This window comes from Homarus americanus, unplaced genomic scaffold (assembly GCF_018991925.1).
Source record: "Homarus americanus isolate GMGI-L3 unplaced genomic scaffold, GMGI_Hamer_2.0 scaffold19318, whole genome shotgun sequence".
Lineage (NCBI taxonomy): Eukaryota > Metazoa > Arthropoda > Malacostraca > Decapoda > Nephropidae > Homarus > Homarus americanus.
In genome coordinates this window covers 6,049,213-6,076,364 of record NW_024732238.1, presented here as the reverse complement: position 1 = coordinate 6,076,364, position 27,152 = coordinate 6,049,213, and the positions used below count along the sequence as shown (strand labels likewise).

The 27,152-nt window shown below is 37.1% G+C and overlaps 2 protein-coding genes across 6 annotated transcripts in view; one reads left to right on the top strand and one right to left on the bottom strand.

Moving 5' to 3' along the window:
- Positions 1-8,175, top strand: part of LOC121868223 — a 33,541-nt gene extending 25,366 nt beyond the window's left edge. Inside the window, exons 22-24 of the mRNA XM_042368534.1 lie at positions 333-573; positions 779-963; positions 1,888-8,175. Of these exons, the coding sequence (XP_042224468.1) occupies positions 333-573; positions 779-963; positions 1,888-2,144 (683 nt within the window). The 3' untranslated portion in view covers positions 2,145-8,175. The remainder of the gene's footprint in view (positions 1-332; positions 574-778; positions 964-1,887) is intronic.
- On the bottom strand, positions 3,228-27,111 carry LOC121868392 (Meckel syndrome type 1 protein homolog). Of its 5 annotated transcripts, none has more exons than XM_042368981.1 (15): positions 26,974-27,099; positions 25,932-26,038; positions 24,669-24,857; positions 23,604-23,754; positions 22,550-22,629; positions 21,803-21,943; positions 20,871-20,981; positions 19,893-20,001; positions 18,555-18,726; positions 17,479-17,607; positions 16,596-16,694; positions 16,155-16,327; positions 15,305-15,401; positions 13,796-13,921; positions 3,228-3,333 (listed from the first exon to the last, which is right to left on the bottom strand). In XM_042368981.1, exons 2-14 carry the CDS (start codon positions 25,997-25,999, stop codon positions 13,806-13,808), a joined length of 1,635 nt encoding a protein of 544 aa, XP_042224915.1. In that variant the 5' UTR covers positions 26,000-26,038; positions 26,974-27,099; the 3' UTR covers positions 3,228-3,333; positions 13,796-13,805. The 5 variants fall into 5 exon arrangements, with proteins under 5 accessions (XP_042224915.1, XP_042224914.1, XP_042224912.1 ...); XM_042368980.1 differs by lacking the exon at positions 3,228-3,333 and adding an exon at positions 3,335-10,861 and having other exon boundaries at positions 27,071-27,111; XM_042368978.1 differs by lacking the exon at positions 3,228-3,333 and adding an exon at positions 3,335-10,861.
- Between the last annotated feature and the right edge of the window lie 41 nt (positions 27,112-27,152).

Here is a 27,152-nt window from a genome sequence, read left to right as displayed (position 1 = left end):
TGTGCTTATTATAAATATTGTCTACACCAAAAATGTAACATTTTTGTTGTTTAAGACTTTTCTGTAGAAGCACATCTTGGCTTTTGTAAAGGGAAGATATTGGGAAAATGTGCTTCAATTTACAAAAGGTTTTTCAGGAAGAGAACCCTTTCGTAGATAGAGGTCTATACTTGTATTAATAGTATTTGGTAGGAGTGCTTGAGGTAAGTCTCAGATAAGCTTTCAGTACCTTCCAAGGTCTTTCTTAATAACAAGAACATTAATGATGTCACAGCAATATTAAGACATGCATAAGGAATCAGTTTTTAGTGCTTATTTATGACTCATTCCAGGTCTTCAACGTTATAAAGTGCCTGCTGGTCAGAATCGCATTATGTTTAGGCCATGGGTGAAAAATGCACCAATGCCAAATCCAAATGTGACCTATTTTGCTACCAGCCGACAAAATTCCATTGTGGCAATATCCTCAACTCTTGAGGTGATGAACAACTTGAAGGTAGACACCAACGATGAAGATAAGAGTTACTACTGTATTGAGTGTGATGCAAGTCTCACCCTCGAAAATCATTTCAGGTATGTAAATAGCGAAAGTATTATTTATAGTAACTTTTTTTTTTTCCCCCTAGTAGCAGTACTTTAACTTAAGTAGCATTTTATACTACTTTGTGTACCACTGATACCCATGAGTGCAGTGACAAGCATAGTAACTTGGTAAATGTAAGAAAAAATGTGCTCCTTTTTGCAAACCTAATATTTGTTTTTCTTTCTCTTTGGTCAGAGCATATCAGAAGTGCACTAAATGTAGCTATGCAACATGTTGCCGTAGTATGATCAGCAGGCATGCCCAAGTGTTTCACCCTAGTGGAAGAAACAGACGATACTACAATATTGGCCCACCTATTATACTTCCTCAACCACTATTCTGTATCTGTGGATTCAGCACTCGCAGTGGTAACCACCTTGGTAAGATTCGGAGCCTTGATATTATATCTACACTTGTTTTTGGATCAACCTTTAAAATATCTTGAAGTCTTTAAAGAAACAAACTACAGTGAACGCTCACTTTACGCGGTCAATTGAACCCACGGCGGCCCGCGTAAAGTGAACAACATAACATATGGGATTAATTGAAATAGAGACCGGGCCGACCCCCAAACTCCACTTTTTCAGACACATTACCTACGTTGTAGTAAAAATAGCTTCTTAATTTTATGATGGTATGCACACACAATTAATAATTAAGAGAAATATCAATAATATTAGGTTTTTTAACACTTACATTAGTAGAAAAGATGGCTGGGCACACGGGGATGGGGGGTTGGTTCCGAGGTAGAGGGCAGATTATTGGCCCTCACCTGTATCACTTGTATCAATTGTATCACTATCCACCACAGAGGCTTGCAGGGCCTCTTTGTCAAACCCCTCAAAGTCCATAGAAGTCCATAATCCAGACTATCATTATCACTGACTTGGGCCGGCTGTGGTGGGTGGCGGGTGAAGAACTCGGTAATGTTTTGATGACTGGGTGACCTTGTGCGCACTCTGCTCGCGCCGCTCTCCGCGTAAAAGGGTACACACACCGCGGAAAGTGAGCATTCCGTGTTCGGCAGGGTACCGCGTAAACATGGAAACGCGTAAAGTGGGACCGCGTAAAGCGAGGGTTGACTGTATTAACATGCTGCTTATTACTCTTTCTATGATGATGAAAATATTTTAAATATGTGTAGCTGTTTTGGGAGAGCAGGCAGAGCATTAAATCATTACTACTAAATTAAAGGGATAGATTGTGATGCTGAATGGTGTAGCAATAAGGAAGTTGTTAATTGTCAGATGTAATTACCATATTGTTTATTTTCTTGTCTCTTATTTTAACTCTGTCACCAACAGCACGGCATCTTGCTTTATGTGAAGGTGGAAGAAAGTCTGCCTATCCATCAGTGTCAGATGCCATGGTGTATCATGGAGACCCAGTAACTGGAGGGGCATTATCTTTGGCTAATCTTGGCTTCAGCAACATTGCTGTGAGTGGTATTCTATCACCGGGAACATCACTACCGTCAGTAACACCTGATGTTCAAGAGACACGCGAGCCATCACTGGACATGACTCATTTTATGAGCGTGAGTATGGAAGTGGATGATTAAGGTTGAGACTTGACCACAATGATAGATTGATTAACAAACCTATAGTGTAAGAAGGCTTATACAGTACTTTCAGTGTACTGTACAGTATATTTCTTAGTAACAATACCTTGGGCCACTTCAGGAGCATATTTTAAAAATATTCAGTACGTCACCAAAAAAGTGTTTTTAACAAATCCTAACAGAGTCCAGTTGTCAAAATGTTTAACTTTGACAAGGAGTTTTGTTGTATTGTTCACAGTGATAGATATTTAAATAACAGAACATCCTATTTAAAATAGTTGTTCTTTTATAAAATGAAACGTGTATTGTGCTTGGTGATTGTATTGTAAATATATCTTGTTTAATGCAAATTTATTTTCTTTTACAAAATGAAACATTTAGTTTTGAATTTTAGGTCTTAAGATAATATTACTTTTGATAATGGAAATCGTTTTGATACGTATACAGTATTGTTTTCACAGGAGCAAAACTTTGCTGATGTAAATTTTTTAACTGTTCATTTTATGCAGGTATACAGGCAGTCCCAGAGTTATGAGTGGGTTATGTTCCTGGACCCTGTTTGTAAGTTAATTCCATGGGTTAGGCTAAAGCACAACCCTGCCCATACAAAATGACAACAATATCCCACACATAACAAATAATGTAAATACGGTGATGTTAAACAATGTAGAATAATGAAATTAATGTAAAAAATGGGATTTTAATTACAGATTAATGTGATGAATATATTGAGATCCCGTTCATAAGTCGCGGGCTGCCTGTATCCCAGTTTATGAAAAGGTTCTCTTCCTGAAAAACCTTTAGTAAATCTTAGCCAATATTCTTATAGACTCCCATTATAAAAGCCAAGATATGTTCCTACAGAAAAGGAAACATAAAAAGTTAAAATGCCACTTATCATATTTTTTATGACAAATTTTGAACACAATGATTATAAGCCAATAATAAGCATTAAGTAAAATACAGTACAGTATGGTAATAAATTTATACTAAAGAGAAACCAAAGAAAATGGTTCAGACAGGCACTTATGGGAATTGTAACTGCCATTTACAACAAGATAAACTCAACTCTTACCTGTTTGGTACTATTATTGTTTCTTTATTTATGTTTTTACTTTCTTTTGTATTTAGTCTTGCCAAAACTCCTCCTGAGGCACTACCTGGGTGGGTCTCCTATGGATACACAGCACTGTAGAAAATTATTTATTAGATATCTTCAAAGATCCTCAACAATATTAGTGCTTCAGTAGCATTAGATTATAGCAATGAAATGTATCAAGTTGGCCCTATTACTCATCACTGTTTTATTTGTTTACATTAACCAGATGTCTAAGTGTACAAGTTGCCAAATTGAGCCATCATGTAACACTCAAAGGTAATAAATAACATTGTTAGGAAGGAAACCCCATATCAAATACTATACAATATGTTATAGTGACCCTATTGAAAGCTGATTGACTGAAAGCTCTCACACGAACGCATCCTGAGTGAATACCTTCCGATACAGCTTATCCTTTTATCTTCAAGTCAAATTACAAATTATATAAAGTATTGTATATGTATATATTTTTCATTATTGAAGATGTTATATTAATCATGATGAATCACAAACCGTAAGAGGCTGATCATGTGAGAATATAATAATAAATCACTAAATAAACCTGGCAAATGCAGCAACGCCCTATCAGCCCTCACAACCCCCAGCTTGCTTACATACGGAGTCATAGTTCTCATTAGGCCTACAGCAAATCCGATTAGACCACTGTACAGTATTCAGTGAACAAATGTTGTTCTTTTCATATTTTTTTTAAATATGTACAGTACTGTACATTATTTTAACCCATTTCTTAAAACCTTGGCATATCCCTGTTAATGATACTGTAATTCGTACTCTACATAAAAAGTCACGTAAATGAGTGGAGTTAGTGAAATGTGGCACACTGATTCTATACAGTACTCATGAAGGCAGGACTGAGATGTGCCATGTGAAACCCACGTACAGACGTTCAACTGCACACACAAACCGTCCAGACTGATGCTGGATTTTCCGAACCTTTTACAAATATTTCTGGTAAATAGAGGGGCAGTCAGAAGCACCACAGAGTCCAAAAAAGGCAATACCAGTGTACTGAAGTGCGGTGTACAGTATTGAGGTTTTACTGTATTGAATAGGATAGCAAGCTTATAACAAAGGGTAAGCTGATTGGGTGTCATACAGCTTCCAATTTAAATTCAGATGTGGATATTGTGCAATGTCAATAATCTGGCATTATAAACTCCTGCAACTGCTTTAATATAGTGTAATTTAAAAGAGAAGATTAACATATATCCCTATCCTTCTGTTGAGTCTGAAACTACAGAGGTCCCTCGTTTTTTGCGGGGGGTTATGTTCCTGATATTACCTCGAAAGAGCAAAATCGCGAATACTTTTTTCCAGATATTAACTTAGCATGTAATATTCAATATTATATAACATATCCCCAATCACTTGCATGGCCCTAAACGTGTTTCTGATGATCTGTAAACTTCTCTCCCTCTCATATATCATTAAATAATTTGTAAAAACAACATAAGAAAATCACAAATAAAAATTATTTTATATATTACATACCTAAAAAATACAACGCATAAGGAATACTGTAGTCACCAGCCCAGTTATGTTGTTCCGTCCTCTTGATCCTCCCTCCAAACTCTCTCCCTAGTACATCACAACATGATGAATGAATGAATGGTGATGATTAATCTGAAGATGACCCTCCCTCTCCCTTGATTAACTTAGTCAAGCGGTATGCGGTGGCGGTTTGAACCCGATATCAGCGCTTTCTCCATTTTAATCAGTGCCGGATCTCTCACATTTTGTCACCTTTGCTGGTGCAATAGCAGTAACCACATCAACGACATCTTTCTCTCTTTTTTTTTGTGTAGCGAACTGTTGATTCGTTCATCCCATATCCCCTAGCGCATAGCTCATGCCGGTTTCAGTTTTCTTCATTACTTTGACTTTCCCTACTGAAGTAAACACTTTTTTTTTCTCTTAGGCTTCTTTGGTGCATTACTGCCCTTATCACCACCTTTAGAAGGATGTTTTGGAGCCATGACGGGATTTTCAAGTGCAAAACACAAAAATCATTAATACCTGTTGCAATAAAAATATATTTCTGAGGAAAATCCGCGAAGTCAAAACTGTAAAAAATGCGTAAAAAACGAGGGTGCATCGTACATACTTTCCATGGACTCCTAGCTCCATTGTACACCAGTGCATTGCCTGTTTTCTTAAATTCAACTTGTGGTGGTTACATTTTTAGACAAATTTGTTGTATTTAAAACAGACCGTCATCTCAGGCACTGCCTACCCAGTAACCTCACCACTCCAACTCTCTTCCTCTGGGCCCAAATGCAGTTGTCTTTGACCCATCCATTTAAGAAATACTTAGTTATTTTCATTTGCACAAATTTGAATTTAACAATAGCCTCAGTTACTGCTGATTGAAGGATTTGAAAAAGGTCGGCAGACTGCCGACATTACAGGTACCTGTATAATGGCCCTTCATGAGGCAACCATACGTACCATTTGTGTTAATTTTATTTACTACAAGAGTTCAAAACTCTTACTGTCACAACATTCTCTTTTGGGTTTTTATTCTGACAAATTCTGGTTTCTTTAACTTGAGACTGTGACCTTGATAGCAAGGAAACCACTAAATATATCTTTAATGTTTCATATTGTGGAGAAGCATTCAGTACTTTTTATGTTGTATTTTTCATTAATTTTTACGTACACAATAAGTTTTTAAGTTTCCTTGACCACAACAAAAGTCATTTAGGACCACGCGCGTGAGGTCTGGTTATCTTTGTTCTGCTGCCAATTTATCCCACAGGAATTTTTTTGCATGATTTATACATTACTCGCTTTGCTATTGTTTTGACTCAAACGTGCAGGAAAAAAATACAAGAACAAGACAATTTTTTTCACTCCAAATAAAGAAAAGGAGTTAGAGTATTTGTTTCTAGCACCATATCTCCATTTTCTCACAAACACGCCAATGATGACTTTGAAATTTTGATGTGACTAATTACGGGGAGGGTGAGAGAGATAATAAAGAGACAAATGTGACCTACCAACGCGGCTGACAAGAGGAAACTGATGGACAGCGGAACTCCGCCCATGCTTTGGCACTTTCTGGAAGCTTCTCTCGCAAGATCGTGCAGTCATCTATAATGTACGAAAAGATGACACAATTATCTAAAAAATGGGGGGGGGGGTGAATTTTCTAAGGGTTAATGGTGCAATTCGTGTCATCGATACAAATAAGAGCCACTCAATGATTTTATGCGATTTGCATCATGATGAGTTAGAGGGCTAATAAGTTTTTTAAAGGATTAATAAATAAATGTCAAAGACAGTCAACCAGCTGGTGAATATGTAGTTTCCCCAGACTTCAATAGATTGCAGCACAAGTGGGCATGTCATCTGTTAGCACAGGCCTAGCACTAAGCTGTTCTCTCAGGACATGAGTCACCTAAAGTCTCAAGAACTGCAATCCAAGAAGCAGTTATTCAGACACGAGTTATTTTATAAATTGTTAAGAGTAATTTGAAATGATGGCATTAGTGTTGAAGTGAGAAAAGGTGCTTTCTCAAGAATTTTATATCTTATGCTCTTTGCCAATGGTTGCCAAAAATTTAATAGCACTATAAGAATTGTTTGCAGTTACAGAGAAATAAAATACCTCAACTATGTTTTGATAGAAGTTTGGTTGCAAACACGTACAGTACCGTACAGAGTACTACCTCTGTAATGAAATACGGCACTTTGGAATTTTTTTTATTGTAACGTATTAGGAAATGCTTTGGGAATTCAAGATATATTGTATTGTATTAAAGCAGAAACTGCAAATAAATTGAGAGTCTGTATGCTCCTATGCTTTTAAAGCTTACAAAAGTAGAGATGGTCTTGTGTGTGTTCATTATGTGTCTGTTGTACCAGGATACACTAGGAATATGTTTCAGGAGATCCTTAATTATCAAAATATGCTTCACTAGATTACCAGAGAGATTTCTTAACTGCAGTGTAATAGGAAAAGCTGAACCATGAAATGTGTCAGTGCATATGAATATTTTTTGTCTTGTGTATAGGTTATAAAGAGAAGAAGTAATTAAGGATCATCCAAGGATAATTATCAGTTCAAGAAAATAATTTTTGTAATGAATACATTTGTATATCTTGTTTAATTTGACATGATAATAGAGTGCAGTTCTTAAAAGTATACTGTACAATAATAAGCTTTGAATACAATATACTGTATATGTAGATCATGGAAAACAGTATGGCATCCCCTCAATATACTTGTATGTTTTCATCAGGTTTAGGCTTACTGTGAATCAATCTCTCTTGTTTCCTCATACATTCCTCAAGTTATTTAAGAATCTTATCTCAAAAGTTAGTTTTGTGTTCTTCAATAAAATAAGAATGACTGCTTTAGTAATTGTATTAAAGTTTTGTATGGAAAACTGTATTTGTTATATTAACTGCTGAAAGATTTGGTTTTATTTGCACTGTGCTGTACACACTATTGTGAGATCTATCATCTTATTTTACACATGATATGATTTAATTTCTATCAACATATGTTAGTAGCCATTCCAATACCTGTACTTGGGGCTTGATATTTACATCTGCTTGACAACTAAGAGCTTTCCTGATTGGGATGCTACTTCATTATATTTCTAAACTATTTTTCTCTTATCAGATACCGAACATTTGATAAGGGCACTGCAATTTTTTATGCTGAAAAAGCACATGAAAGAATTTTTTTTTATATTAGCTTTACATAAGATTAACAAAATTATTTGTAACTTAGGGAAATTGAGAAGCCACATTTTTGGCAGCCTCCAATAAGATTCTACATAGCTGTCTTGCAAGATAACTGTAAAAATTGGGCCCTGAATAGTTTTGTGGATAGCCTTTTTCTGTTGTTTAATAAATGTGTATTTTCTTTTCATATTCTAAATAAAGATTTCATATCTATAATTTGGGGAAGGATAATTAACCTTGACCTCCATATTTACTTAACCCCCTTGGGTATGAGGAGTCTCTCTATGCTAAATAAAATCACCTGCCATTAGCCAACTAAAATATTAAAAGTAGCATCCAGTTGCACATGGGAAACATTATGGTCCACATATTTCACCCTTTCATTTCTACAAACATACCTTGTTCATTTTGAACCAGTCCTATGGATGTGTGCGATACATCTCGATTTTTTCCTGCCTTGTTTCAAATATCCTGGAGCAGCCATAAATAATTTGTCACCAGCAATAATACTTTACCCTTGGTAATTTCATAGCTGCCCGTTACCCTACAAACATCCAGGTGGAAGGACACTTCTTGGAATGTACTCTGGCAGTTGCAAGTGATATCTGTGTCTTGTAGATGAAAACAGAATTATAAACATAAATGTACAAGGTGATAAAATGAACAAAGCTTGAGCCTGTCTGCACAGGGAAATGTCAGGAAGATATAGCGACTCCATCTATCATGCTGCTAAGGAAACATTGGTTTGTGTACCTAAAAGGCCATGTTCAGCTCGTCAGCGCGCATTCATCACACAAGCCCACAAGTCTCACCGACTCCCTTTAACTCGCATAGCAGCCTATGAGAGGCGCGCATCACCTGCCACACCTCCCAAGTAGACCAGCTTCGGTCAATCAGCACGCTTCTGGGGTATTATGAGCGAATCATCACGCTTCTCACACTGCTAGCTTCCTCGCTTTGTTGTTACTCAATCTTCACATTCCCCGGCTACTTTCAAGTTGTGGAAGAGTGATCGCTTGGATTTATTTACCATTTAAGACAGTGTTAGTGCATAAAGTACATCATGGCTGATAGTGATCATTCGTCAGTGTCTAGTGGTAGTGAGGAGAGTGTTATTGACGAACCAGGCCCATCATTGGGTTCGAAATGAGTGTGTAAAGTGGACACATGGAAGCAAGTTAAATCCAAGCATGCACGTGACTCAGGGAAAGCCTATGTGGGTAGAAACAAATGGAAAACTTATGCCCAAGAGGAAAATAGGGCCCCTGTGCTGAGATGGGTGTTTTGACAAGATAACGATGCCAGACACACAGGAGGTGTTCAAGAAATCTTGAGCCCTGGCATCCCATGATAAGCAAACAGCATACCTGCAGTCGCTCATGTATTCCGTGCCTGTGAAACGACGCCGCAAGACGATGACGCTCCACCAGCCCATTCTCAGATTGTGCTGTACAAAGGTGACGACCTTCCAGTGTGTAAGAATGGGTTTCTCTTAATCTTCCACATTGGGAAGAAGAGGATGCGAATCGTTATAAAGAAATTTACGCTCACTGGCAGGATACCTGACAAAAGTTGTTTGCATGAACCTGGCAGCAAGCTCAAAGAGCTGACGGCAGAGTGTGTTCGTGAGCGCATACGGTTGCTGCCTAAAGTGTCCTCCCACTGAGGAGAAAGTGAAGCTCAGTTATTATAGAAATGTGTTTAATAGTGAGTTTAACATATGCTTCGCACCTGTTAGGGTGGACACATGTAGCAAATGCGATCTTCTACCTACCAAGAAGAAGCAGGCAAGGAGACCCACATTGCCGAGCTGGAAGGAGCGCTGAAGGATCACGATGCCCTTGCCAAAAAAGGACAGGACTTCCTGACAACCTACAGCACTAGTCGATTTAATAATCCAGATGTCCTGGCACTCTGTTTTGATCTTCAACAGATGCTGCCTACCCCTGAGTCCTCAAGTGTGGCGTTTTACAAATGTGGACATACAACTTCTGTATCTACAACATGAAGACAAAGAAATCCACGATGTATGTGTGGGATGAGGTCACAGCAAAGAACGGAGGTGTAGAAGTGGCAAAAGTTGTGTTCTCAAGTGCATTAGGGACAACCATGACGCTCAAAATGAAACAGTTGGTGCTTTTTTCTGACAATTATGCCGGACAAAATAAAAACATTAACTTCATGCTGCTGTGCCTTTGTCTCTTGCATGAAAACCCCCTTCTTCACCATCCACCACACTTTTCTTGTACCAGGACATTCATACTGTACATGCCATGTGACCGTCAGTTTGGGAATTTAAGCTGTGAAAGCATCCCAATATAGTAACCAAGGCAGACTATGTTGGTTTGATAAAAGATGTAAAGATCGAGGGTTTCAAGGTGATGGAGATGGAACAGAGTGACTTCCTGGACTTTGGAGTGATGCAGACATACTTCATCAAGAGGACTTCTCAAATGCCAGGATACTGCTCTTCAATGTTGCATACAAGGAAGGATTTGCAGTGCAACAGGGCTACGCTGACAATAATCCTGCATCCCGGGTTCGTCTGATGCCAGGACAGAAGGGCTACTCCTGCAAGATGTTCAACCTTAGTGCTGTGCCATTTCCACCCAGGTACACTGGGCCCATCGCTTTGGCCCCAGAAAAGCTCAAGGACCCTGCAGGAATTGGTGCACTAAATTGCTCCAGAAAGCAAGAAAGAGTACTTCCATCAGATATTCAGGTAACAGCAGTCAATGGTAGGCAAACATTCTTCTGATGTTGAGGTGGACGAAGATGACCACATCATTGATTACGTCGAGTAGTTCTATGGCCTAGTACCTCTTGACAAAAGTCGGGTGGTAGCCTGTGGGCTCTGGGGCTATAGCATCCTGGAGTTCTCCATGGCAACCACTCTGCACCACTGCTGAAGCGTAAATAGAGGAGTGTAGGGGGTAAAAAGTATAAAAATTTGCATGGAAAATAAAAAGTATTCAGGATTATTATAATGAAAATTATTAGTGTTGATGCCATGAATATTGGAAAAAACATAAAATAGAAAAAGACCCTGCTGCAAGGAGGATTCGACATGTAGGGGAGGGGTTCCTCCATTGCACCTCCCCTCCCCTAAAAACAAAAATATTGATGTGCGTGGTGCGATGTGACCCAGGTCGCATCAGGTGATGGTGTCATGAAACGCCCTGCATTTAACAGCCAGCACAACTTCGGGGCCTGCCACGCCATTGTCAGGGTAAGTACTGTACCATATAATAGTATATTTTCACTTGTTTCCTTTATTATTATATAATACAGGTTGTACCTCTCTAGTCCGGCATTCTGTGGTCCGGAACGATTTTAGTTTGTCCAATAGGTAGATAGGCAGTTTTTTTTTTCTTTTTTTTTACTTATCTGAATTATTATTACAGGAGTATAAATTTTTGCCCCTCAGGACCCAATGTGGGTCAGTGACCTATGCCCGGGTGGGCTAATCCCCTTAAAAAAAAAAAGCCGCGGGAAATTAAGGTTTGTTTACATCCGGCAGTTCGGCTGCTCTCTCTCTCTCTCTCTCTGCTTGTCTATACAGAGTACAACATTTAACCCTTCAATATATATGAGCAGTAAATAAGTGTTGCTTTCATATTCTTATGTAGAGTAATGACGATATATTTTCACATGTGCGCACTTACATACGAGCAGTCTCACTTTTTTTTTTACCATTAATGGTTAGCTACTTATATTGTTCCATTTATTAACATTAAATAACATTACAGGTACTTCAAGCAACCATATTCATTTTTTACATTAATTTTACTACAGCTAAACTCAGGGTCTTATTTTCTTCAGTTTTATATGTAGAACCAATCAGTCACTGGTTTTGTAAGCTTTAACATAAACAATGCCGGCAGCCGTCTCGTCTCCTCTAATATTCCACGTATTATTAATAAATTGTATTGTTAATTTTGCACACACGTACATTAATTCAATAAAAACAAATTCAGAAACATTAATTAAAATATATATGAACAGTAAATAAGTGTTGCTTTCATATTCTTATGTAAAGTAATGACGATATGTTTTCACGTGTGCGCATGCGCACTTACATACGCGATCTCTCTTTTTTCTTTACCATTATTGTTAGCTACTTCTATTGTTCCATTTATTAACATTAAATAACATTACTTAAAACAACCATATTAATTTTACTACAGCTACAACCAAGGTCTTATTTTCTTCAGTTTTATAAGTAGAACCAGTCAGTCACTGGCTTTGTAATCAACGAAAACAATGCTGTGTCATTTCCTCGTGTGTTTTAATATTCTACGTATTATTAATGAATTGTATTGCTCATTTTGCACACATAAACATTAATTCAATAAAAAAGACATTCAGTAATAAACAATAATGAATCTTTTGTACATAAGAGAAATGACGCTGTTTACACGATTATGCACGTCGTCTGCACGTTGGCGGGCCGTTCAAACCCGTCGAAATTCAAGTTTCCGCCGTCCAAATTTTTATTATTTATTTTTTTGTGTTCCAATAAAATACGTTAAGAATTAAAAACTCGCGAAATTTGAGAAGCTACTACTGTATATGACATTTAACCCTTCCATATGTCTTCAAAGAGACCATGATGCAGAGAAAGTGGTGCTAGTGCTTCCAAGCATAAGCACAAGTCACTATCTATCCAGGAAAAGGGTGAATTTCCATGGTCCGGCACTGGTCAGGTCCCGAGGTTGCCGGACTAGAGAGGTACAACCTGTACTAAAAACAAAACAAAAATACCTATTTAACACATTAAACACCAAGCATGTACTTTCGACGGCATGAGCACATGTGCTGCGTTGCATGACACTCGTACACAAAACTTTTAAACAAAAATCTTCAAAATAAAACAAACCCCACCTCGATATCTTTATTGGTTGTGGAGTAACACAAAAAACTTTAGGGGCTTGTTTCTTACTTTTTAAAAAATGGCACTTGCAGCCTTGTGATTCTAAGGCCCTCAGTTGTAGTGCTGACTATCCTCTCACACTGCCATATTGCAGCTCTCAATCAAGCTCTGATGCAATATCTTCAAAACCCACCTTGTTACAATTCCTTCTAATCTTTTACCAAAGTTCAGGCTAAGGTCACCAAGAAGCTCAGTTGATGTGAGTACTGTATCTTAGGTAAGGACATTATGGTACCTTGTTTCCATACATCAGGAAAAATACCAAAGTCAAATAAATAATTTAAGATGTTTGTAAGGGGATTCAACCACATTATGTACTCAGTATAGTTGATATGGTATTTAAATAGCCCTGTCACAAATCTTGTTAAACTAGCAAGGCTTTATTATTTTTTGTTTGTGTTGAACATACACACAAACACACACATACAAGCTGTCTCAAAGTTATGGAAGACCTCACACATCAGCAAGCATTCATGCAATTACCAGGGTGTATAAGTTTTAAAGACGTACAGGAATACCCCGATTTGCGATATTTCGCTTCAACGATGGTGATGTTTTAAGACCACCTACCTATTTACGATAAAAAAAAATTTGCACGAATGATGGCCATCATCCAACCAAACTTGCTTTGCTGAAGGCTCCTGTGTCTGAGAAGGCCAAGGCACTCAGGAAAGCTGTGTTATTTTATTAGTGTAGAATTCTTTTTTCGTTGACATGTGTAGATGTTGGACTGGCTGGGAAGGTACTGTATTCCATTGAACCCCTGTTATAATGATCCCAATTTACAATCCTTTGATTTGCGATGGGGGTTTTCAGGAACGTGACCTCATCGTAAATTGGGGGATACCTGTATTATATGCATATTCATAAATATTATTATGTGCAGTTGTATAAAATATTAACCTTCTATAATTCACAAAAGACCTTGCTTGGCTGCTCTGAGTTTTTGCCTTGATTTATTAAATGCATCAATCACTGCAAGAGTGGACAGCTGCCAGCTAGATGAATTTTCCATTTGCACAGTCAAATCTGAAATTTGAAAATCAGGCCACTTAATTTCTAGATGTAAATTTTATGGCAAAATAAATTAATACAAATCTATTCTAGGTATGACCAGCACTTTGGTAATAACCTCTTGAATACTCAACCAAGAGGTCAAGCAAAACAGCATTTTGCAACTTTTTAAATGTGTAAACAAAAATCGTCTTGAAACATACTTTAATCCAAAGTTGGCTATATTTCATATTCTAACATCCATTTCACATCTTCAGTCATCGATTTCAGTAATTTTGTTCCATATGTTTTTGCCAAGGCTAATCCATGCAATTACTGTAATGAAAATGGTTATAAATCTGTGATGATGTGTTGTTTAGTTTGTTGACTGAAATGTCTCCTCAAAGTCAACTCCTCAACTTCCCCATCCTAGGATGAGGAGGATGAATGACGGAGGTGATTGGAGTGAAATCTGGGTTGGTTACAGTTGGATCAGATCAGGTAAGCGTGGGAAATGTAGGACAGCTTCAACAGTGAGATAATTTGTTCGGTTATGACCGAGACTTATACTCAGTATCTTTATGTCAAGCTGTCCACTTCCCTAGCATTCTGTGTGTGTGTGTGTGTGTTTGTTGGAGTACAAAGGAGCCTCATTATATCGGAAGTTTGTCAACATTAACCCCAAGGCTTAGGGTCACGTCACATGACGTTTTGAACTTTCGCGGGCCTATTTGAATAAAAAGGGCAGGCCTGGCTAGATTATGTTGCCAAATAGGTATGTATCTTTATCTCACTCACACATGAGAGCCTCCCAGTCCCTTCTCAACTTTTGTGATGGAGGTATCTCATCCTTGGAAATGACTCACTTCACCGTGTGTTTCTACCTCCCCAACCCTCAAGCACAAGTCTAGTATATTGTGATCAATTACTGGAGCAGTAATAATGATTGTTAATAGTGTAAATAGTAAAACAAGTGTCATGTACCTCATACTGCCTACACATTAGTGTTGTTTACCTCGTTACTACTGCATCAGCATGCCACTTCATAAACATCCTCCATTCTTCCTAGCCCTTGTTGCCAACCAGTGGTAAGGACATTTATTTCCTGTTTATATCATGCATGGCCAGTTTGTAAGACTAGAATTGTTTTTTATTCGTTTTTTTAATGCTCCAGAATATACCTGTGTGGGGGGTATACCGACCATAGCCCAAAGCCCAGGGGTTAAATCCACACTTAACTTACCGGTAGTTGACTCTTTGCCTTTGGTCAAAATCATGGTTTAACCAGCAATTGCCCACTGAGACCTCTCATTCTCCCTAAAAAACTTTTGGTCTAAATTAAAGATGAGTTTTTCTTTGTAAAGGATCTAATGAACTTAAATCAGTATTCAAGTAAAACAACATAATTTATATGCATACCTGTCTCCAATGACTCCACCTGAATCAAGGTGTTTGTTCTCAGTTCGAGGCTGCCACTACTCACAGTACTGAATCCTAAGCGACTTACTCGACCCTGCTTGGAAAAAAAAAATATTGTAAAGAAAAAAAATATTACATGAAACCTAATGTCATTGTTCTACATTCATACTAAGGGTTGTTCCTAGAAAGGCTGAAGCAGTATAAGTGAATTTAGTATAAACAAAGAAAGAGTTCCATATTTATATTAATACTGTATAATGTAATACCTACTGTAAATTTTAGTGAATGAACATTATAAGTGAGTACAGTATACAGTACTCACTTGGCATTGGCCAAGCGCAGAAAGCAACATGGTTGTGTTAGGAGATTGTGGTGTAGGGTTATCTGAGTCATCATTAGGTAGTGGTAAAGTCATGTCAAGTGAAGAAGAGGACTGCTCACAGAGCATGCATGTGTGCTGGATGGGTTCTGTAGATGCTAGCACCACTGGTGGTTGGAGAAGAGATCTTGAAAATCTGTGTTAAGGTTTGATTGTTTTGCCACGTATTGTTTCTGTCTACTGTATAAAAGTTTATGTTAGTAGAAACAATTATCATCCTTCCAATATGTAAATTTCACTCCAAGTTAGGATGCACCATGGATATCTTTCTATGATTCTTTTATGTCTGAAAAAGGATTTATTTAAACAACAATTGCAATACTGAATATGCAAGAATGATGTTTTTGTGACAGAAAATTACTTTGTGAAAAAGAGGGTTTTATCGTGAAGGATTCATGGTGCTTAAAATGTTTAAGTTACTCACTAGTGGCCCACATGCCATAAAAACACATACGTACTAATCGTACTTACCTTAGAATTACTGCCAATAGCGAGGTAAGAGGAGTCAACCATAAGCTGACACCCTCCAATAAAGAACCTTCGCATTAGTGACAATGGAGACAGCTGAGCTGGACGCCAAGTATTCACAGCATGAACATTACTTCCCATATCCTTACAATGCCTAGGATCATCTGTTACATTTTCTGAAACCAAAAATATATACAGGTATAAAGGATTAATTGAAAAATTTGGTCATACATTCATTAACTTCACAGTCTACAAGACTGGCAACTAGAAACATATTTACAAAATACAGTAGTCAACACATCTAAGGTTAAATTTGTTAACAGAATAATTCTTCCTACAGTTATTAAAACTTGAGACAATTTAAGAAAACGAAAACACTGCTAGAATGCTTATAACATAAAGTTTCAATAAAAAAATTTAAATAAAACTTTTCAAAAAACTTACCTGGAGATACCAATGGAAATGCAGCATAGCCTTCATCCCGGTCTTGACCTAACCAGTCTACCGAAAACACAGCAAGCAAAAGTAGTGGCCAGCCTCCGCCTCAAAAGAAAAAAATGAGAATTCTTTTTCATTTATGCATCATATCCATATTATAGCTGTTTTTGTTACCCAATCAAGACTATATCTGTATCTATCTAGAAGTGAAGTTAGAAATGCATAAAAATATCCGAGTACAGTCAGTTCTGCTATAATGCGATAGTTGTGTTCTTGTAAAACATCGTGTTATAGAAATTTGCGTAATAGAAATAACAGGGCTTATGGAGAAAATAGGGTTAGGTGCAGATTATTACTCAAAATCGAAAAAAATTTAGTAGTTAGCCTAACAAAGGTTAGCACAGTCTAAATAAATGTTACATTCATATCTAATAATGAAATCATACAGTAAATGTAACACTTTACCGTGAAGAAATATGAATATAACTTGATGGGGGAGAAGGGTGATTTTGAGGTTGATAACATCGAGCTTCTCTTCAAGTGTTATGGCCTTTCTTTTACGATCATCACTGGGAATGCGATCAACAGAACGCTTCTTGGAGATATTCTTCTTTACCATATTCACAGTTAATACCACAAAATTGGAGAAATAGTAAGCAAAAATCGCATTTTTGGAATGATGAAATATTCATCATCAGCCTGCCAATGAAATTTGCCAATGAAATTTCTCATTAGTGAAATTCTATATCTTGCCCCTTTCACAGCGGGAGGTTACCCTAAGCTGAATAAAATCGTCTGGCAGTAACCAGAATAAAATGGCAAGTGCGTGACACGCGGTGAAAGGGTTAATGGTCATATTTAATAAAAAATAAATACATATTAATCTTACCTGATTTGGATCTGGTAACATCAAGAGAGAATGGGGTAGAGTAGTGTGCAGTATGGGTGCCATCCACATAACCAACATTACAAGATGGAGTAAACCCTTCACATTCTGTGCCGGGGTTTGCTCTCCAACCTGGAAAGAATTACAGCACAGACTTCCTTGTATAATGGGAATTAAGAAATATTGAGGACTGAGGGCAGCACAGGCAGGTCCCGGGGTTATGAACACGTTCTGTTCCTGGGAACGTTCTCAAGTCGAAAATGTACACAAGTCGAAACATATAACCTATGCACATACCATACTTACAGAACAATATTTAAAATCCCACTACTGTATATCATAGCTTAAGTCCTTTACGTTACATTTAAAATCACTTAATTTAAGAGAAAAGAAATAGAATGACAAATTACACTAAATGAAAGTTAAAAAAATAAGTCTTCAGGTAAATAAAATACTGTAAATTTAAAGTTTAACTTTATGGGACATCGTTTGTTTTGGTGGATGTTCGCAAGTCGGATGTATGTAACCCAGGACCTCCTGTACTGTCATATTCTCATTATCAAAATAAGAATTGTGTTACCCTGTCACTATATATATCCTTTGAAATCTTTTATTCCTTTATCCTCTCCCTAAGTCTTTCCATAGTGTATTGTTCTGCTTTTCCCTCCTACAATGTGGACTACCTCTCTCTGATTTAGAAGAACCCTGCTGTTATATCAAAGACATGGTGATAAATGGCTCAATCATGCAGCTAGCAAACTCTGTAAATCAGGAGCTATTAAAACTAGAAATAAATTTCTGCAGTACAGATTCTTTACCCAAAAATAACAACAGACATTATTCTTCTCCAATAGCTTCCCAGAACTAAGGATAGAAAGTTATCAAGTAAAAATGATTATTAGCAGAAACATAACAACTAGACACATGCAGGTAAAGACATCAGTTATGAAGATTCAGTTAACTTGAATTCTCACCTGTTCCCAACTCAGAGTAACTTATTTACATGAATTCTACCGTGACTTCATTAGAAATATAATGAAATTAACAAATAAAATGGAATGATAAATCTTAAAACTTGCCAGGGGGAAGATGTAAGACATAATGTACATAGAGGGAGGAAGCTTCAGAGAAATGTAGAGCACGAGTGATCTCTCCCACAACCAGTAAACGCAGCTCTCCTTCTCCACGTTTCTGTCCATCCCAATCCAACCCAACTATTTGTTGTATTTCCTCCAACTGCTGGTGTACTATCTAAACAGAAGAAAAAAATATAATAAAAGAGAGCTGTACAGTCACAGTCAAAAGTAATCATCCACTCCACCACCTAACCCTGTGCCTGGCCAGATCCTTTCTGGGCGGCAAGTCACATGTGGTGGTGAGGGGGAATGGTAAACTTGTGGGAGGGCCGTTTGTCGGGGATGAGGGTGGTATGCGCTGCATTTTCATATATTAAATCCCATCAACATCAAGCTACATTTACCAACCGAAATATCCTTTACACCTTCATCAGGTGTTAGGACAAAATTCTAAGATCACATACTGTACAACCTCACTACATTATGTGGCCCATGACTTGTGCCCTCCCACCCTACCCATGTCTGTCACCCCCATCTCTCCTCTATCAATGCTTCCCCCTCCCTCTCGTTACCCATAGTGTAGAAAAGCCTTGAGCTCAAGGGTGTAGTAGTAGGAGGGATGGATGATTACTCTTGGCTGTGACTATACATAGTAAATATACAGAATAATCTTAGACAAATGCAAATGTTATTTTCTTATTATTCCAACACTACATGCCCATAATACAGTACAGTACTGTACATACAATACACCTACACAACTATCATTATTATTACTATGTCGTTAACATTACAGATACAGCATATACTGTACGTATGATTATTATTATTGTATTATAATTATTATTACAGGTATCCCTTGGTTAATGAATGTTCAAGATACAAAATTTGGCTTAAGTCAATTTTCTAGATCAACACCTCTTTTTTCATTTAATTAGAGCTTCCCCGCTTATACGAATTTGGGTCCCAGCATAAATTCAAACTGTGCGCCCCTGAGTGTCAGCTGAGGCGGCCACCTTGGAGAGATCGGCTGACGTATTCTCACTCAATGAGCATAACCGATTTCATAATTTTGGGGTAGGTATGATATTGGGGTTTTCTTGTTGCTGGGAAATGGAACCCTATTTTTCCCATTTGTTCTGTTATTTGAGATAGGAAAATTCACTTAACAAATGGTTTTCCAGGAACCTAATCTATTCTTTATTATTATTATTACTGTACATCTTAAAATTTTCATGCAGTTTTATATCCAACTGCACATGAATGTAGTGTATTTCAAAAGTAAGCATTTATATGATTATGATGGTTTTACATAATCTAATATTAATTCTGTTGACTGACCTGTTTTACGAGCTGGTCATCTTGATGCTTCTCTTCTGCAGAACGAGTGAGAGACGTATTCTCAATTGTGTACTCATACAGGGCATTGTCAGACCCAAAACTTTCTAGTCTGTAAATATATACAATTGTCTATTTATTATTCACTCAAAATTACTCAGTCTCTTAATTAACAATTATATGAAAGGTTAAAAAATACAGGTCATGTATTTTATTTTTTATAACCAAAAAATTTTACAGCATATACAGTATTACAGTTTAAATTGCCATGCCATATTTTCTGTTGCATTAAGCAGTTTTCCATGTAACTTCTGTACTATGTACTCACTGTCTAACTCTGGTTCAAGTGCCATACTGAAGCATTATTTGTGACTTTCATGACAAGAACAAAATACTAACTGATATGGCATTTAATGTACATACAAGTGATCATCAGTGACATACATCATAAGTATGTAGCATATCCTATGTTTGCCAACCAGATGAGTTTCTCCTGCCAGATTAACCTGTGCATAGAGAATACTTTATAGTCAGCAACATTCTGCAGTCTGAGTTCCTGCCAACAGCTTTCTTACAGACAGCACATGCCCATTTTCCACTTTCCACCATGAGTTCCTCACTCACATCACAAATCAATACTCTTGTTTTTGTCCAATTCACTCTCAAGCCATTTGATTCCTTTCCACCTTTCTATCATCTTAAATTTCTTCATTGCCTCTTTAATACTATCTACTATCAGCACCAAGTCATCAGCATACAACAATTCCCAGAGCAGACCAAGCCTTTCATTACACTGGGATTTTTTGTACTGTATGTCATGCATGAATTAAGTCTTCTAGATGAGATACAAGAAATGTATTTACACTCTTTAACAAGAGATTCCCTGATGATGACAAAGGCATACACAATACAGTACACAATAAACTTTTCCACACTAGCCTCTTCTCAAAATATAAATATCAATTAATAACAATTTCTTACCTATAGGCTTTGGTAGTAGGCATAGTGAAGTCTGGAGTAACTGCCAGCTGACCTTGTAAATCATAGCAGATCTTACATAGCACTACTTCGTGGGCTTTGCTCTCTCCCAGGCTGCCAAGAAACACTTTGGTTCAAACAATTACTGTATGCACATATGAAGCATTCAGTCACGGAGTAAGGAATTAATCAACTGCTGAATAATGTTTTTTATTTCTATAATTATACAGTATATTCTAATGACCATATTCCATTAAAGTTAAGTGTCCAAAGAGCTAGTAATCTAATAAGTGGCAAAACTGATGATAAAAAAGCATGAACGAATAAATAAATAAATAATAATACAGTAATAATAATAATATTTATTTTGTGATAGTGTCATTGAAGTTTACAATTGGTACGGCATGTGTATAGACAACGCAGGCATACAGATCAGTTTGTGAACAGACAACACAGGTGAATGGTGTACCTAGACAGTGCAGGTATACAATAGTAAACAGTAAGGCAATTCAACAAAGCCATCAGATGATTATTTCCAGTAGGATTCTTTTTCTAAATTGGGTTATTATAGTGGTCTCATTATTACAGTTACCGGTACTGAATAATGAGTTCAATGGACAGAAGTAGTGTTGGTGAGAGCCGTGAGAGGTCCCAGAAGCTTGTGTATAATAAATCACAGTGGAAAACAGAGGTAGCTAAAAAAAAAAGGAAAATCAATGCGAAGGGTATGTTAGTGTGGCCACGGGAAAAATTATGGAGGCGAGGAAAATAGGTCCCCCTGATAAGTGTGGTTGCTTTTAAAGATGGGTGAGGAGAAAATAGAGAAACTTTTATTATAATTACTAAGCATTTGTGATAGAAATATTACAATCTTAACTACAGGTTACTCCCTGTCAGTGATACAATAAGGAAGGGATAATATACAGTAATCTTACCATTCAGATGGAGCCAAGTCTGCCATGATATAAAAATATTGTTGCTCGAGAGACTGTATTACCCCTGTACCCTTTGCTGTTGTTTTATCCACTTCTTTGTTTCCCTCACTTATGCTCGAATTGTTGTCTTTATCGCTTTTTCTGTAAAGGGGGAAAAAAAGCTGGGATGGTTTTTGAATGCACTAATTCCATCCTCCTTTGACCCTTACATGGCAGTTTAATTATGTGCCTAACCCTCTCCCCCTGTATAGGTGCAAAAAGAAAGTGATACTGTTGAAACATATTAAGATATAAGCCATAATTCCATAGTAAGTTACCTTTACCCAGTGTGTTTATTTAATCACTGGTCACTTCTGTATAATTTAATGAAAACTACTGTAGTTTATGTATTGTATGGTCAAATTTGTTTCATTTATGGTATCATTTACTATCATAACATAACCAAGCTTAACTAAATTAGGTAATGGAAGGCTAGGTTAGATTTCCTTAGGCAGGATGCTAGTTCATAATGGAGTTGTTCAACCACCAGCAAGTGCACCCAATACAGTATTTATCAATTTTGTTACTGACTGCAAAGGCTGGTGAATAAGGAGGAAACCCAGTATTCCAATCTGGCTGAAAATTTAGCCATTTAACCCTCACTAAAAGGGCATGTTTTATTAACTATCTATAAAAACATTCCTAGAAACCACTTTTTGAGTATTACATTGTGATGTGAGTGGTGATGTAGCAACCTGTCCTACTTACCTCCTGCTTGAGGTGTTCTTTCTTTGTCTCAGCCAACCATCTGTTTCTTGCCTTTTGGAGAAAGTAACTGCATCCTGGTTCTGTCATGAAAAACATTCATCAAGTCTACTTATTATGTACCCTTTATAATTATAAATAATAAAAGAATTAGAATGTTCAGAACACTTACCTGAAAAGTTCTTCAAGTGCTCTCTTACTAACTAATTATAAATGAGGAACTGAAACATGAACTCCCAATTTATGGTTGAGGGCCATGATGAATGATCCATGAAAGCCCTGTAAACTCAACACCACATGGCAGAGCCTGCTACTGCCATGGGGCACAGTAGTTCAAAAGTAGGATACATTTTTTAAGTGAACAACATATTTTCTGTTTGTGCAGCTCTTCACCCAGTTATGCCCGGAGCCATTTTAGGCATCTTTTGGCAAGTTGGTTGCCTGTATAACTATCGAAGATATTCAATGATTATTCAGTGATTATTACGTAAACAAAACCCCTCAGCCATAATCATGAACTTTGCCACTCCTATCTCCATACCATGCTGCTCTAAATCCAACCCTTGGGAAAGGGATGGATTCCCTTTATTCATTTCAGCTTTTGCCATAAAAGATGTTTTTTCCTACAATCTTTCAATTATTATGGTTTACACCCCTAAGTCAGTAACTGATGAGTTCCACAGCTAATAACAAGGGGGAAGCATAAGTCATGTGTCAATAGGATCATTCATTATGCCCAAACTAGGAAATCTGGCAAAGCCAGACATGTCTTATTAGCAAGGAATCTGAGAATTGTAAGTCTCATCTAACTCTGAGGCTGTAGTTTTATGTTATATTTTTTATACTCTATTTCTAAGTCATAATAGAGCATTGAAATGATATTTCCACAACTTTTATGTTTTTTTATGTAAAAAAAAATAATGCGGCAGCTGGCCATGAATTATGATAAATGACTGTAAACGTTAAGAGGTAGTAATAGAGGTACTCGCGAATTTAGGAACGTGAATTTGTATTTCACAAATTATTGCGACTCCACTTTACTAGAAAGACTCCTTACCTGCCAATGAAAATTATCTTGTTGAATGTAAGTAAAAATACGCCGTTTCCATTGTTTAAGTTTCTTTAGTTTGATGGCTTGTTCATGACGAGTCTTGTACTTCTGATCATTTGCATAAATGGGACGTCCATATTCCACTGTCTCACACGGGCTGTCAGATTAATTTCATTCCATTATTTAAATACTGTATAATAGTACTGTTCATATGTATGTTTCTGAAGTGATTTATTAGTGACAGTGATAGATATTATTTTCTGCTATACAGTATACTTTTCTAGACAATGGTGTCTATAATTCACACGTTAGGTGCCAGAAGACATCGTAAATTATAGTTTAACTGATTTAAATGGAAATAATTAGTTTGGTTCCAGAGGCCAAGAAATACCTATTACCTGTTCCAAAACTGCTTTAATGAACACTAAAAATCTTGTGGAAGGGAAGGACCATAGCAGCACATTTCTGTTACAGCATGTACACTCACGCACCATAGTTTCAATGCACCCTCTACCTCTACTCCTGACTCGATGGAAGTTGTAGCCTTGGCTTCATACCGAACGTCCTCCACTCTCACTTCCCCCCACCCATCGTTCAGTGTTGCAATGTGGTAGCTCAAAGCTTCGCTGGATTATACGAATAGCAGTTCATGATGTAATATTTGAGAGAATATATGCACGATACAGGTATTTTAGTGACTTCACCGCACTTTATTTGCCATTACTATACTTAACATTACTATACAAGAGGGACCGTTCGGTTTGTAGCCCTGACTACGACTTCCCTCGAGCCAGGACTAGTGGTAGAGGGTGCATCGAAACTATGGCGCGTGAGTGTACATGTGTGTATTTGATCTTGATTCTCAAAGTCCTGTATTTTCCAGGAAAAATAAAAAGCTTTTGCTACCTACATATACTGTACCTGTAAATAGACCCACGAATACCAAAAACAAATTCTTCCTTATTGTGCAGAAAGTAATCACTCACATTCTGGAATAACAGAGATAAAATATCAAATAGAATTTTCCCTCCAAAATTGACAATACTGTACTATGGAGAACAATTAATTCACCTTAATATTTTTTGCTGCCACTTGATGACTTGTTGCTGAGTGTGTGAGACAGAAGTATCATGGGAATGTACAGAAAGAACAGACCGAGAGGCTAGGGCTAGCTCCTCCTTCTTGACCCCTGATGTATCCTCCACCACTCTTGGTGATACATCAACTAGTTGTGTCCCTGTCAGTTGTTGTAAAGATACCCTGTAAATAAAAATCTCATACAGTACATAATATCTGGTTTGAAAATACAAAAGCATCCAAAATTTGAATGCCCGTGTATTTAAATTACAGTACCAGCCAAAATGACACACAAGTTTCTTAAAATTGCCACTGTTTTCATTGCACTGCCATCACCCTTTTGTCAATGTTTGTAACATTTAATTTGAAGTAATTGGCTCCATGTTTTCTCACTTATTTTTGTGATTTATGTTCTCATTCTGCTCTTATACTGTCCTGTAATGGCATCCAGCAAGTAACAGTGCTGAGAAGAAGAGGGATTTTATTCTCACCATTAGGCAGAAAGCTAAAATTCAACAGTAAACAGATAAGAGAGAGTCAGTGCATAATATAAGGAAAACGGTGTTGATAACACAAACATATATATCAAGAAGCAATGTGAAAAGCTGTTAGTTTTATGTTCCGAGATTGAAATTCAGGAATTGCAAAGCAGAGAACTGTGCAAGGAGTTAAGCCCTGTTCACACTAGTCCATTCTGATGGTAGTCTCTGATGTCATATAGCTATTAATAATGTCATACTGGCCAGGGTACAGTATTATTTTAGTTTTGGTCATCTGGGGACTCTAAGGAATTTAACATTGGAATCTGGGGGGGGGTTGAGGGGCAGAGCCCCCCCCCCTGATTAGGTTAGATATACTTTCTGGGTTCTGTGGCTTGGTTAGGTTAGGTTACAGCTAGGTGGATGACCGAAACTAAAATTTTACCCGAGCCTGTTTAGTGGATGTTGTGTGTGAATTGGGGAACATCTGCTGCTCATTGACACAGGTGAGATAAACTATTTTCATCTCACCTGTCCAGATGAAAAATGGTGATGCCCGTTTGTATGCTGTTGCATTTAGTCAAAGATTAGCATTAAAAATTTAGTCAAATAACAATGAAATTCAGTTTACCATAACTAATATCACTTAAAATATATGCACTTAAACACTGCTATTGAAAGTAAAAAGATTCAATACAATGATAACATATTTTGACGATATGGCAACAGCGCACAATCAAGAATGCTCCAAACAAATGTACCATCCCATATAATGTACCTGACAAGAAGGTTATCAATTTGCTGTTTGGTGTAGTAATATGCACACTGATCTCTCATAGGCTCCATCTTCTCATCAACAAATCTAGAGCTGTTCTCTCATCGTCACTGAAAAGTAAATTTTAATTATTAAATCCTTGCACCAAATTATTTCACTGAATAAAATTGCATATTTGTCGAGTAGAATGTGTGGAGACAAATATCCTCTAAAACAGTGATACACAACACATTTCAAGATCATGCCACCAAATTAATCAAGTGAAATGACCTGGGGTGCCTAACAGGTGAAATAAGGTGCGATCCCTAATCTTCTGGTGAAATAAGCTGGTGGTAAATAATGTCTCCATAAAGTTTCGTCCAATTCTATCAACTACTTGTGGTGTTTGTCTGTGAAGTCTACTTATACCAAGTCAACCCACTTCGAGTTGAAAATTCGTGCATGCAGCAGATATATAGGGTGCAACAGCAGGTATGGCAATTGAGAGCCATTGGCGTTTAAATTTAAATTCCCTAAAGTCTAACGATCAGCTGGCAAACCGTGTGTGGAGTGGCAACCCAAGTGTGTAGAGACAAGTACTTATTTGTTGCTTGAAACTGTTGTATAGCCTAGTCATCTGTAATATATCTAGTGGCCATATTGATAAATTTAAAACCTCTACACATATATACTACTTGTATTCATCGATTTACTGTAATAGCTTGGGGAGAGACTGATGATAATTATAACCATTAATAATTTTTATTATTCTCTTTAACTATTTTATTTAAATATTGTATTCTTTCTACCCCCCGCTAACCCATATGCCTTGGAATACTTAATTGCTTTTACACTGATACTGGCAGCAAAATCATGAGAGTATAAATAATAAAGAGAGGAAGAAGAGGATTATTAATAATACATTTTTAATAATAAGAAAAGGAATATCATAAAAATAATGATTACATGAGAAGATCTAGTGGCTAACTGAAAGATAGTGTGCTAGGGGATGAGAAAATCAGGAGATATGGCAAGAATATCTTCTAATACAGTGGGATGGTCTTACCAGGGATAATATACAAGTTCTCCCTTACTACCGTTTTCTTCCACTACAACACAGCTCGGCCTCCTGGACAAGGGTTGACATAATACACTTTGTTTACCTCGGGTCGTTGTCTGGTGTTGTTGTTGATAGTCATTACATGTTAAAAATGTACCACGAACACGATCATAAACTATTTACAA

Excerpts from the sequence above, each read along its gene's own strand:
- LOC121868392 (XM_042368980.1), bottom strand. The coding sequence starts at position 25,999 with ATGGAGCCTATGAGAGATCAGTGTGCATATTACTACACCAAACAGCAA. Across the intron at positions 21,944-22,549 it reads AAGAACACCTCAAGCAGGAG|AAAAAGCGATAAAGACAACA; the intron begins GTAAGTAGGACA and ends CCCCCTTTACAG. Across the intron at positions 16,328-16,595 it reads ATTTCCATTGGTATCTCCAG|AAAATGTAACAGATGATCCT; the intron begins GTAAGTTTTTTG and ends TTTTGGTTTCAG.